The sequence below is a fragment of the Manduca sexta genome, unplaced genomic scaffold, assembly GCF_014839805.1.
Source record: "Manduca sexta isolate Smith_Timp_Sample1 unplaced genomic scaffold, JHU_Msex_v1.0 HiC_scaffold_3315, whole genome shotgun sequence".
Lineage (NCBI taxonomy): Eukaryota > Metazoa > Arthropoda > Insecta > Lepidoptera > Sphingidae > Manduca > Manduca sexta.
This window is the reverse complement of record NW_023594370.1, coordinates 1-14,462: the sequence shown is the minus strand read 5'-3', so window position 1 is coordinate 14,462 and position 14,462 is coordinate 1. Positions and strand designations below refer to the sequence as shown.

The 14,462-nt window shown below is 34.2% G+C and overlaps 1 protein-coding gene and 1 pseudogene across 1 annotated transcript; both read right to left on the bottom strand.

Annotated features, from left to right (window-relative positions):
* Positions 1-339: 339 nt before the first annotated feature.
* On the bottom strand, positions 340-5,608 carry LOC119192889 (porphobilinogen deaminase-like). The gene is made up of 5 exons (XM_037446632.1): positions 5,337-5,608; positions 3,545-3,617; positions 1,723-1,909; positions 1,327-1,409; positions 340-510 (listed from the first exon to the last, which is right to left on the bottom strand). Exons 1-5 carry the CDS (start codon positions 5,385-5,387, stop codon positions 356-358), a joined length of 549 nt encoding a protein of 182 aa, XP_037302529.1. The 5' UTR covers positions 5,388-5,608; the 3' UTR covers positions 340-355.
* A 1,897-nt stretch (positions 5,609-7,505) lies between these two features.
* On the bottom strand, positions 7,506-13,777 carry LOC115454786 (annotated as a pseudogene).
* Between the last annotated feature and the right edge of the window lie 685 nt (positions 13,778-14,462).

The window sequence follows — 14,462 nt, the reverse complement described above, 5'->3', positions numbered from 1 at the left end:
CTCCTTGTCCCACAGCGTACAACATTTTGGCGCATGGCAAACACCCGAAACGGGAATTGATATGAATAGAGCAATATCTTCATGTACGCTGTAATGGTAAATGCAACGTAATTTTGGCCCTAAAATACCGCCAAGGTTACATATTACAATATCTAAAAAAAATATGTAACGTTTTTGTAGTTAATTGTTATGTTACTCAGTATCAATCTGAAAGTCTGATATTGTCTTATAAATGGCAATAACCTCGCCTCGATTACGTGGGAAAACATAACCCAACATAATCTTGCGAAATTTGGGTGTGTTATCCCACTCCAGAAAAGCTCACCTCAGATACTATATCCCCCAGCCCATCCTCTCATATCCCAGCGTGCGCGAGTATGAGCGCGGCGTACTGTCCCTCAGGATCGTCGAGCTTGCGCAGGCGCGTGTTGAGGTTCCCGCGCACGTCCACAACACTCAGTTGAGGGTAGGACCCGCGCAGCTGTGCCGTGCGACGGAGCGATGACGTACCTGCGGAGAATTATTTACGTTTTCCAGCCTTCAGTCCGTCCTGTCGAGTAGAAATCAAGCCAACGAAGGTGAGCGAAAGCTAATACAGAAACGCGAGGAATGCAAACAAACCAAGGCGAACTAATGCTAACGAACGAGGGCGAGTGAACCCTGGTTAACTGCGTTGACTTAGTCGCTTATGACATCTTATAATGAGCCATTTGTAAAGATAAACAATGAAAAACCTTTATGTCCGTCAAGCATTTGCCCCTACATATATTGAAGCTTTCATAGATTTTGATTTTATTTTCCCCGTGAGACTATTAGGAAAGGAATAGCACGCGAGCAGAAACAAGTAAAATCTAGCATTGGTTAAATTTTACGTTTTATTATATCGATACTATGTTATTAATGTATGACGTGTCGTTACCATATATTTCATTTGTAAACACAACTGAAATAATACACGGTTTAATTATTTTTTTCTTTTTATTCGCAACCCGGACACAGTTTCTAAGGAAATAAGGTATCGCCTTAAGCTTACACAAGATTAATAAACTAACCCATCTTCTTCGGATCAATCGTTTACATCTGAGGTTCCCAACCTTTTTTCTTATAGACCATAATCAAAATTTTGCTGGTTTCGGTGTACCTTTTTGGTTTTGCGGAGAAAGTGCAAAAAAATATTTTGCTGTAATCATCTTAGGTAGTTTACATTCGTAGGTTTTCTTAGGTAACTTACGTAAGTAAAACTTTACAAAACGCACACCTCAAGAGAGTTGTAAAATTAAATAAAAACCTCAGAAACTTTTAATACTATAAATTATAGATACTTACCTATAACAGAACCTTCGGGTAAACTTGATAACGAGTGACCTTTGAATTCCTCCTTAAGAATTAATGCATCTCTTGGATCCTCTCTGTAATCAATAAAGGCAATAATACATGACACACTACGATTACTATAGTATGTGAAAAAAATATATTTTGTGTATTATTATTTTTTGTAAGTACATTCTAATTTTTGTTGTCCTTTAAGCTGGCAGTACATCTCCAAAATCGAGATGTTTTTTAAAATTGTTCATTACTGGTTCATCTAGAATTATCTATCATCTCTATTAGATTGTCAATAAGTCGATTTTATACTACTTGATACACGGCTTTATTAGTTTTTTTTTTGGTTTCGAAGGCAGTCATACTATCAACTTAACGGTAAGTGATCCTTTACATTACCTTTCAAAAACAGCGCCAATAGCGAGACCATCAGGTAACGTAGTGGGCATGTCCTTTAGAGAGTGCACTACGAAGTCAACCCTGTTACTCATTAGAGCATCTTCAAGGTCTTTGGTGAAGAGGGACTTCTCTCCTATCTTTGGTAAGGGCTGATCTAAAACCCTGTCACCTAAAGTTGTCATGGTTACTGGAAATAATAAACAAAAATAAGGCGTTGAACTGACTTTAAAAAAGGAAGACGAATTAAGTAACAGTTTCTTTTGACGTTGGTTAAAGTTAACATATATAAGCGACACTCAGAAAACTTTTGAGTACAGCGAATTTGGTTTCAATAAGAAAATCCATAACAATTGAATGTATTACATTATAAAAAAAAGTTTAAGGATATTAAAACCGTACTAGAGCTACAAAACCTAGACCGAACGGGGCAGAAAAATATGGCGTATCCAAAAAAAAAAAAAACATTTTCGGTATATTTGTTGCTTAGATATGATTGCCTTTCAAGCCTCGATATGTTTTTTTATACAACTGAACGACGAGACGAGTGTTCGGTTCCCCTGATAGTAACCGTCACGATCGTCCAAAAACCAAACATAACACGAACTCGGGACTACAAAGCACTACGTGTCGTTAAACTCGTCATCGTGAGACAAACGTAAACCTTCATAACCCACCAAAGCTCAGTATTTACACTGTCTACAATACCCTTCAACATATCGCACAAACATCACGCATTTATCATGGAAAGGGTATGCAGAGGCGCAACTAGGGCATCCACTTTTCGTCCCATGATGTGATAGAGGGCGAGCATATCGCCATATCGGGCACAAATTCCAAACTCCGGCCAGATACAGTGCAGAAAGACCGAAATATCACTTTGCCTGACCCGGGATTCGAACCCAGGATCTCAGAGCGGTGCCGTACCGCGCATGCAGTACAATTACGCCACCGAGGCAGTCAGCTTCACCATATCGCAGCAGTGCGTAATTTTGCTTGGCGGCACTTATAGACATTGCGGTGGCATCTACCTAATGAATCAGACCAATGATACCTGCACTGACATAGCCTAAATCCTTTGATAAGAAATTATCTTATCCGATTTTTATCTATTACTTTCATATCACCGTATCAATGCTTTGGTGGTGCTATTGTGGAGCGCAAAATTTTTGATTCGAATTCCAGGTTGAGCAACACTTTATATGGAGGTATCGTGACGTGATTTCGTTACGCTCTAGAGGAAATTGAGGGTTGAGATTAGAGGAGTGGCTTCACGTAAAAACGGATAAAGAAGCTGGAGATACTGTAATATTAAATACAATAAAGAGAGTAAATTTTACTTCTTTACTTTTTATTTTAATAATATTTAAGCGCGAAAGGATGTTAAAAAAAATTGACGTCAGTATGTTTATTAGAAGTAAATGCAGAAACAACTGAACGGATTTAGAAGGAAATTGGCACACGGGTAAATCATATTCTGGATTAACACACAGGCAAATTTTTTGTTCTGGTAATTTGCTCCCATGGGAAATAATGTATTTTTAAAATCTGTTTTGTTTTTTTTTATTTGGGTTTTTCTGCTCAGTATCAGCCAGGAGTCTGGAATTTGTCCCCGATATGGCGATAGGCTCGCTCCCTACAACGTCATGGGACGGAATACATTTGGCGAAAAGTGGGTGCCCTGGTTGTATATCCCGTGTGTTGTATAAAATGGAAGGCGCTGGCGTCGTATAGTTTTCTAGCGACTTTTACAGCAGGTAATGCTTTTTACGGGGGCGAAGCTGCAAGAACCTCTTAGTGAATAATAAATATACATTTAACTTACCAATGTCAAACTCTTTATCAGGATTTGCCTTTTTCAAACAGGCAATAACATGATTCGTTTGTATGAGGGCCAGCTGAAAAAGAAAGTTTTAATTAACTTAAGTCAAAGTAAAATAAATCTTAATACATTAAAATTATTAAAAACAAAAACGATAAAACAGGTAGTATGTGAGGGTTGCAATCAAAATTTATTATGATAGGTCCGTTTCCAAAATCAATCCAAAAATATGGACCAAGACATTAATTTCGGTTGTAAATAGTTTCTTTGAAATAAAACTATTTTGCAGATTTTAGACATTGACATAGTTTTTTAATGTAAGAAATCATAACAGTTCCTTTTATAAATGCAATAATTTCTTGTGTTTCTTACATGAGTAATAATTATTTAATCTAGTATTAATATATGTAATAAATCTAATAAAATGATTAGTTTATTATAAACATTATCAATGGGCATGTCACAGATAAAGTACATGAATAAATGATGCAATAGCTTTTTGTTTTATAATCATGCATTGTGTATGATTATCCATAAATTTGAATTTATCTATTGCCATCTACTTTAATAAAAGCAGCGATAGCCTAGTTGGTTGTGGAATGGACTGCCGAGATGAATGTCCACAGGTTCAAATCCCAAGGGCACACACCTCAGACTTTTCTAAAAAAAAAAATTATATGTGTATTCTTTGTGAATTATCGCTTGCTTTAACGGTGAAGGAAAATATCGCATGGAAACCTGCATACCTGAGAAATTCCCTATAAGAAGTTTTCGAGGGTGTGTGATGTCTACCAATCCACACTAGGCCAGCGTGGTGGACTAAGGCCTAATCCCTCTCTGTAGTAGAGGAGGCCCGTGCCCAACAATGGGACAGTATAATACAGGGCTGATATTATATTATCTACTTTACTAATAAAATGTGAAGTATGTTAGTACAGATGATTGAACCAATTATAAAACAAACAAATAAAAAGCTATATATTCTCTAAGTATTATGCCAATAATTTGTTTCCAATTGAATTGATTTTATTACGAGACTTTTATATTTATTGCTAAAGTATCAGTAGTAAAAGGTAAAATTTTCCAAAAGGGAACCCAACATAACATATAGGTGCTATTTTTTTTTATTGCTTTGAATGATGATATGAGCTCGCCCATCGCAAGTAATAAAAAAAGTTATGACCTCTTCAAATTATACAAATAAATAATAGATGTGAATATACAAAACCCATAAAATTTTCAAATTGCAAGAAATTGTTTATAAAAGAACACTCATATAATCATTTGAAATACTATCCTATAATGTTCCTCGTCATTCATATTGAAAATGAAGTTCATTAATATGCAACAAAAAATATTTTAATAAAGGATTTAATTTATTCAAGATAATTTATGCAGAATGTTTGTTTCATATTATTCGCAAATGTAATATCTGAATAAAATTTACATAGCTATCAAGCAGGTTTTATGTGGCCTACTGTTGTAGGAACTTAGGCACAATGTGGAACTGCCTTACAAATAATCAAGGTTTTATTGTGCAAAAAAAAAAATAATATTGTCTATTCTATAAAAGTTTGACTTATTAAAAAGTTTTGAGTATGTACATTCTTTAATTAAAATTTTCGTTTATAGTGTCTCGTTCTGACCATAGAAATATTTGAAACATTGTAATTATAGAATAAGTCGATGCCCTTTAAAGGGAGACCCTTGAGATAACTCCATAAGAATAAAGGTGGGAAAGGAGTATTTACTAATCTATAAACACAGGTACCGGGGTAGATCAATTAACACGTACCTCGCTCTTCCTTGACCCGACGCGTATCGTATTATTCGATGCACTTTCCATTTTTAATTCAAGGAAATAACTTTATGTAACAAAGTTCACCACGTTTGAGGTTATTTGCGTTTACACATAAAAAAAACTTTGCGAAATGTGTTATATTGCTAACTTGTCACTAGCACTGTAGTGGACAAGTTATTTTTAATTATAATTATTTAAATATTCAGATATTTACGAAAACATTTTGAGACGGTAAATGTCAACTGTCAGAGTGAATGATGTAGTAAGTAGTGTTGTAGGCGAATAGTGTTTATAATTTGAATTTTCGATTGTAAAATTAAATTGAGTTAACTTAAAGTGGATTAATTCGTATGGAAGTATTTTATACTAATTATTTAGATTAATGAATCTAAATTATTAGTTGACAATATTTAAGCTCTACATTTACATTATGCAAAAATAAAGATACTGAGTTATATTTCGAAATATTACTGCTCAAAAACAGAAGGGTTGGATAATCAATTGCTATTTTTATATTTTTCTAGCTTATATTCATTCCTTAAGAAGCAAATCAAAAGCTGAATTAGAAAATAATGCTTTTATTTCAGAAGTGGATCCATTGTGTTGATGTCGACGGGTGATATTTGCACAATAAAGCTAGAGCTGGCAATTGAGACTTGATACGAAATAAATTATTTCTCTATTTATTTGAATGAGCAATAGCGTCCATAATACTTCAAAATCTGCGCCTATCTGAGAATTTATTTATAGAAGTCGATTAGACAAATATTTTAATTCAATTGATTCGAGTAGAAAAAATTCAGATCGTCGATTAGTGCTGTTCGGTACAGGCTACTCAAATATATCCGCAATCGTAAACACATGGTCACGTGGTTTTACGAGCACTAAGGTGCGTCTTCATTGCGGACACTCTGGGACCGCTTATATCTTGAGCTAATCTGTAGATAAAATACAATTCATATTAAAATACAATTGAATACATAATTATGGTTTTGTTTTGACGTTGTAAAGTAAGATCCAAACGCATGTTGATGTAATGTAACCCGTCGTGTATTATAACATGCTTATTGAAACCTTAGGGAAATGCAACCACTGCACCGTAGCGCAGTATTGTGTGATTCTACGGTCTGGTTGTAACCACCAAACGGGCGATGTGATCATTTTGTCATATAACCAACCCGTTACACCTGTTCCGTGCACACCTTTAAACCCATTACAATAACGTGTAATATCGATTGAGTGATAGCTACGCGCACGACTAAATATATAGATATGTACAAATAGCCTTGTTCGTGTGTGTATTACATTTCATATTATAATACAATCAGGCCATTTTTTGTCATTTATATAGGGGCGCGTTCATTCTAGAAAGTCGTAAGTTTGTAACGTTTTGTACCCCCCTCCCTTCCTATACTTTTTAATGGCAAATTTTTTCATATTTTTTAAATTTCCTTTGAGTGCATTGTCTGCCCTCAAAATAATCCCTGCTTTTAAGTATAGAAGTACTCTTATACACACTAGGAGTAAGCAAAAGTGTTTCGCTGATAGCTATATATCAAAGGTATATTATTATAAGCTTCACCAATGTGTACACAGCTTAATGTTTACGTGGAATGCTAACAGTGAAGGCACGCCTATAAAACCTACTGAATACCGATCGTTATTGTAATGAATTCTTAAGAAAAACACAATTCACTATATTATCTTAAGGTAGTTTCATTATTGCAAGAGAATTCGTGGATTTTCTACGTATGTAACTAAATTATTTTTTTACCAAGTATTACACAATATTTTGTACTATACGGGCTTCGAAACCAGTTATTCGTTTCCTGTTTGTATTTATTATAATGTATCATGATATTATTATCGTGAATACGATAATGTACCAAAAATATGTTTGAAACTCGCGACACAAAACCTCAGCTTTTCTATTTTGTAATTGTTTTATTGATAAACCTTTTGACAGCATAATGGTTTGAATATCGAACACTGATTTTTAGAAAGAACTATTCAAAAGATGTTCGTTCTAAAGCCTTGTGTCTATTAGTAGTAGAGTTTATTTATTCATTGTAAATTTATACTTTACTGTGCGTTGTAGCTAATACAACGCGGACATTTGTGCAAACAACTCCGGTTCACAAGAGAAGAAATAAAAATACCTCGTAAAAAACAATTCATTTATTATCCTAGTCTTACATAGAAACAGTCGAAATATGGAAATACGATTTACTGATTTTAGTTCAGCGAAAATGTTTACTAAATGCAAAGGAAAGTTAAATAGCCGTCAGTCAACACTAATTCAGCATTCAGGACTGTTCACAACGTAATTTACGACTCAATTCCACACAAATATCGCACATTGACCAAAAATCCGTCAATTTACTAACAGTTACGCGACGAAAATCATATTGCGTAAATTGCTTTATTGTGACGAAACCCTGACTGAAATGAATCGGCATTTAACATTAATATTTAAGTCAGGCCTATGGTCTAAAAATTTTGATGATCGATTTAAATTTGTATGTTTAAAGTGTAAGCGCAATAAAGTAGACGGCGGATTTTATCGCCATGAAATAGGAAACAATAAGTACTATAACTACGGGTTAAGAAAAAGGCAAAGAAAACACTCTAGTCCAAGAAGTTTGTTTTCATTGTACGCCATTTTGGGGCGAAAATACGGCTTATCTCAAACGTAAGGCCGTAGCTACAGTAATTTATTACACACTAATTGTATATAAAAATAATATAAATTATGCAAAATCAATGCCACCGCTTTTAATAAAAAAGCTCAATTCACTCATCAACACAAATCACAGATTTAGTTGCTTCGCACAATCGAAAATAATGGTGGGTAATATCACACCGAAAAATTTAAGGTAAATGTCCCCAGCACTGACGGTATTACCTTTACAACGTGTCAAGGCGGTTTGATATAATTCTTCGCAGTTCTTGTTTTCAGAAACTAAAACCTCACAGGAAGCATAAAGTGAGTTAGTTGATTACTCGGTCAATAAGGTCAGGATCAGGCAGACGTGTCAAGCAAATCGATGTTTGTCAAGCTTTGAGTTTGCGAAATGAGCGCAACGTCCATGCATCGTCTACGCGCATCTTCGATAACGAATCAAATCCTTGACTAAGCTTGGTAAGTAACTTTACCAGTTAGAATAGAATTATTTTGCATTATTGCGTGTTATCAGTGATGAGGGTTACCTTAGGCCAGTTATATTAGCATATTGTTTACTACACATTCACATCTAAAACAAATATTTTAAGGCCATTAATGCCAATCATTTATACAGAAATAATCAATCAATAAAGGTATCACACAAATATTTAGTGCAAATCTGGTTTGAAGGACCAAATAATTTCTAATACACAGAATTTTCGTACGATATGAAGGTGTTGCTAAAATCGGTCTGACCTCGACTACATTAAGAAATAATATCAAAGTACAATAAAAAAAATGTTTGAGGCGGTACTCTAACTTAAGCTAAATGATTTTACAATCAACACACAGTTTCAATATGAACAAATACAGTATAATGTTCAAGTTACTGCTTGGTGCGGCGACTGCTTCTCAGCCTCCTCCTGTTGGTTGGGACCGTTAGCGATGTTCTTCTCGATGTTTCTAGAAGGTAAGTACGTTGTCAATAAATGTTATAGCCTTACTATTTGGACGATTTAAAAAATGTCTGTGTAAAGAAAATATACTTACATTTTTTAGGTATAAATTTTTATATTATACTTAAAAAAAAAAATGTTTATTGTATTAAATATGTACAATGGCAAATCAACTATAAAAAGAAGAGCTACAGTACCTTTAAGGGACAACTAAGCTTTATTCATAAAAACAATTTTACTTACTTGTTTTAGTTGGAGGTATGACATTTTCAACGATTTTAACTTGTTTCTCTTGCTTCTTAATAGTAACACTTTTCTTATTTTTAGATTTCGATTTCTCATTACTCTTAGGAATTACTTCTTTATTTTTTGACCCTTCGTCTTTGTTTTTAGTTATCACTTCTGTATTTTCCTCTAGACTATGTGTTTGTCTTGTGACCCTAGCTGTTGGTAGGATATTAGCAGCCTTACTTCGCATAGACCTCGTGCACCTAGGTTGGGTTAGTATTTCCTTCTTAGTAACAAGTTGTTTGGCTGCCTCCAGTTTTTCCTTTGCCTCCCTTTTTTCTTTCAACCTATATACCCTTATCATTGCTGGTGTGTACCCTTCTAATTCTGGATTACTTTGTTCATTTTCTTTTGTGTCTTTTGTGTGCTTTCCTGATATTTTTTTCTTGAATGTTGCCAAGACTTCCTTCATTGCGTATGTAGGGTTTAGGTTTTGTAAGTAATCTTTCTGCATGAGCGGCGATTGCGAAGAATCATTGCTATCTGATGACGCATCGGACAGTTTTCTGATCCTGTACTTGCATGTGCTGTCATCATCAAATTCCTCGGCTGGCGGATTAGCTTTTTCCTTCGCGCGAATGATATCCTCTGGATTACCAGCTAGTATCTCTGCCCACGAGAACTGCTTTGCGGAGCCCATTAAGTTACCAAATTTCCCGATACTATTCCTGTGTCGCACTCCTCTACGTTTTTGTATGGTCTTCTTTTTCGATCTTAAGTTTTTAGGCGATAGTTTCTTGCCGAAAATGTCGTGCGGCATTAACGACTTTTTGAGCCTTGCAACTAAATCTGCATCAGATATGAAGAAGTTACGTGACGCGCAAGGCTTTCGGATGCCATCACTAGACGAATTCAGAGTCTGTTTAAGCAATTCCAGTTTTAAATCATTCTCTAACGAACAGAGATTTTCTCTTTCATATGTCTTCTTTATACCATTCCTAGCTAAAAAGTTTGGAGGTGTATTCTTACGTCCAAATCTTTTTGAATAGCTCAGTTTTCGGCTCATTGGAGACATCAGCGGTTCCGCAAAGTTCAATAACAAATCCTTTTCAATATGTCCATTTTTTAATAACTCACTTTTGAAAAGACTTCTGCAGTAATCATAATCGGGCTTTTCGGCGAAATCAAGGCGCTTGTGGATACATGGAAAGTATTTCTCCATAAACTGGGGATAGAATTCCGTTTTGAAGCAAGTTTTCAGGAGTAACTTTATATCACTCATAAAGTTCTTTTTTAAAGCGTGTACTAAATCAGGTTCGGCTAGAACTTCCGAGGTTTTCCAAGGCAAAGTTCCTGTCAACCAGTCTAGTAAGTTATAGCCCAACACTTCAAAATCTGAACGCCTGGAATGCGCCCCAATATGGGAATCTCTGGAGCTGTACTCCAAAGTCCCATCATGGGCTTTACGAAGGTCCATAGCAAAGTCTTTATGTGTCCCGTCAGCATCTAGAAACTTCGACGCCAATCCATAATCTAGTAGATATATTTGTCCATTCGATTGTGACATTATAGCTTCTTTATTCAACTCGTCCAAATTGATTTCCGATTCGTTTCTTATTTTGCCATTACGTTTTGTCTCTTGAAACTCTTTTGTTGTTCTAATGAGGTTTTTATTGCCAAAATCGTCCAAAAGTTTTTGATACGACTGATCAGAGCATACGGAACTGTTAAAATCCTCGTAGTTAACGTAATTTGATATCTGTCGCAAATTGAACGCGTGATGTCTATGTAACGTTCTACTGTCTCTATCTGATAGTATTTTACGCAGCTTGTTCTTAACGTTTGCTAATTTTTTGTCACTATCTTCATCATCCGGAGAGTTCTTATAATCCTTCACAACAAAATCTTCATCATCATAGTAATTTGAAGATCTAGTTTTGCTGGGTTTGGCTCTTCGGTGTTTTCCTGATAGGACAGCCACTTCTTTTGTTTCTTTTGAATGATGGTGTGTGTCTCAAGACCGCCACTTTACTATTTCTAGAACCGTCAAAACCTAGCATCAGATTTGAGCTCTTTATGTCCGAATGTGTGTAGCCCTGACTATGTAGGTATTCTAGAACGTCGAGAATCTGAATGGCTAATACTAGAACATTTTTTAGATCTAGTACTCGTGTTCTGGCGATGATTTTCTGCAAGTCGATGTCGTAGCGTGGTAAGACTAGGAATCTGTATTTGATTCCTGTGTTTTCATCTGTGAATGAACCACTTGCGATGTATATCGGCATGCCGAGACGTTTTTGCTTGTTTAGTAGACGCCATTCTTTAACTGTGAAGTGAAAAAATACATTTTTAATTTCATTAAAACTTATTTCTTAGACAATTTTAATCAATGTTGGATCCATGAAACAAATAAAAGATTTTATTACCTTGCTGCACCTGTGCGGTTCTGACCAAACAGTGTACTTCCACAAACAGTGGCCCGTTAGTATGCGGTTCTATTTTAACAACATAACGGGCGTTTAGTTTCGTCACTTCGTTGTCTACATCATCCGACGCCAAGTATATGCGTCCGAAGCTGCCGCGACCTGTGAATGAGGGAATAAATTGGTATAAATAATCTATGTGTCAAGATTATTATGGATGAGACAGTCTTTTAAACTAGCTGTATATTTCTCCTTATATTCATTTAGTATGTTGTAGAAAGTTAAGATTTTTCGATAATAATTGGTCTACCCTGCATGAAATGTCTTTAGAATCATACTAGACAAACTTCATGCTGTAGTTGACAACAAAAATTACTTTTAAGGAATGTGATTTATTAATATAATTATTCTGTTTGAATTTTTCTGCATTCTTTTTCTGGCTTCATTAATTGTAAAACACAGCCATGTAGTCGACAAATTTTCTTAAGTTGGCTTAATTTATTACCCAAGCATTGGAACAGAAAATATACATCAGACCTTATTTAATATTGTGTGGGTGCTATAAAGTTAGGTCTCAACTCCCAATTATCATAAGTGTGATGACTAATATTTATTCTAGACCTAAGTAGTGATGAGCTCATAATCATGTCATTATGTTTGCACATATTATTAACGCTTTAATACATCACCAAAATGCAATCATTCCAAAAAATATTTTAACTAACTTCGCAATTTAATGGAAATACTATATTTCCAACAATGAGATAAATTTTATGACTCTGTGATGTAATGTTCTTTTACTCATGATAATTGTAACATTGAAAAACCTAACACAATTATGTAGTTATTTATAAAAACATATCTCTAATATTTAAGAGCAACTTATGTCATATATTTTTTTTAAGTTGGGCATTATTAAATCACTTTGGCAAGTTGAAATATGACAATTTAGTTCATTATTATTGGTAGCTTTTGCTTGCAGCTCCACCAGCATAGAAGTTTCTCTGGGATAAAATTCCCGCTATATATTTTCCTGAAATAAAATTAGCGTATATTCTTTCCAGGGTGTGAACTATCTCCATACCAAATTTCATTGAAATCTGGTCAGTGGTTCAGCCATAAAAGCCGCAACAGATAGAGTTACTTCAGAATATGAATGTGAATTCATTAATTTCATAATCTAGTTATTAATTCTTTGGCTTCATTTGGTGGGTATTTAATTTATTATCATGGTATAATCCTGTAATGTGGTCTGACCGATCCAGCAATATTTTATCTTATTACGAAATTCACAAACATACTTTTCGGTTTATATTTTTATAAATATTATTTTATTATGGTCTATTTTGGTTTACACTTATATTTAAAATTTTATTTAAGGCAACATACATTTTATTTACAATGTAAATATAATGATTTTTTAGTAGTTAAGATATATAGCAATTTACAGTCTTACTTATAAACTTATTTAATTGTTAAGATGTGGTTAAGAATTGCTTGAATAGAAGTCAAAACATCACCGGTTCCTAGTTTAAACCTTGTTAAGAGGCAAGATAGCATGTAAGGTTTTGACTTATAGCTGATCAAGTGAATTTGTGTTTTAACTAAGCTTAGTGTTGTAAAATTTACATAAGTAAAACTGTTTTTCCATTGTATATCCTAAATTTATATTTTATTACAGTTTTCATTTATATGATAATTATCATAATAAGTAATATAAGTATTTTTTTTTCATTTTCCTTTTACATTCGTCGCTTCTCTGTCATATGGGTTTTCCAAATATAACATACGGGATTTTTAGAGTACACATTATGAGTACCATGTGACTAATACTGACTCATTGAAGGTCAAGTTTTAATGATTATTCGCTTGAAATACAGGAAAATGTATACAGCACGGATATTTAATGTTCAAGATTGTGATATTCTCAACTTAAATAACAAAAATATGAAACTAAAGCAACTTTAATCACTCACCTATGGGTTTGCCAATTCGCCATTTCTTCTGCAACACATCAGTAAAAACTATCCCAGGAGGCAGGGCTTCATCATCGCAAAAACTTACATCCAAACTAGGGTCTCTTCCACAGCCTTAACTTTTTTTCGGTGGTAAAGGCAACTGCACTAACTCATTTTCTCGACGAGGCATCACGCAATTTCATCAGGAATTACAACACTACTCTTTATCTGTAGAACGTAGTACAACTGGAAATTAATTATAAGGCTTTAGAACGTTATGAAACTAATCTAATAAACTGCAACGTGCATTGCAATGTGATCGAAAAAATATTATTATTATCGGTTACCCAACATGTATTTAAAAACAGAGTTAGTGGCTAAATGAATGTGTTTGAGTTATATATTCATACAAAAATCACTTACTTATCACCTATGTGCAAGGTAAACACAACGTTATTAGTCAATTATATTATTATTTTCAATTTTGTAACGTAAATTATTACTAACATAACAACTGATCACAAGTCGGCCATGTTGTTTGTGTCTTTAGAGATGTGCTATTCGCTTATGGTATATAATCGATTAGACATGAATCGATTTATTTAAACTCGACTATTTTTTTTACACAATCATGTGTACAATTTTTCCTGAAGTACTCCGATAAATGAATAGATTTATATTATTATAATGCTAATGAAATCAATGTACACAATATAGATTGAGTGTTTCGGGTTTTTAATTCAGGTGTGAACAAAATGTTGCGCTTCCACGCGTTGTGTGGCGATGCCCCAAGAATTTAATTGTTTTGGCTATTATAATTATTTAGCTTGTTATAACTCATATTTAATTGCTTGTTTGTAGTATGTAACTAGTTATATTATTTCAATTGG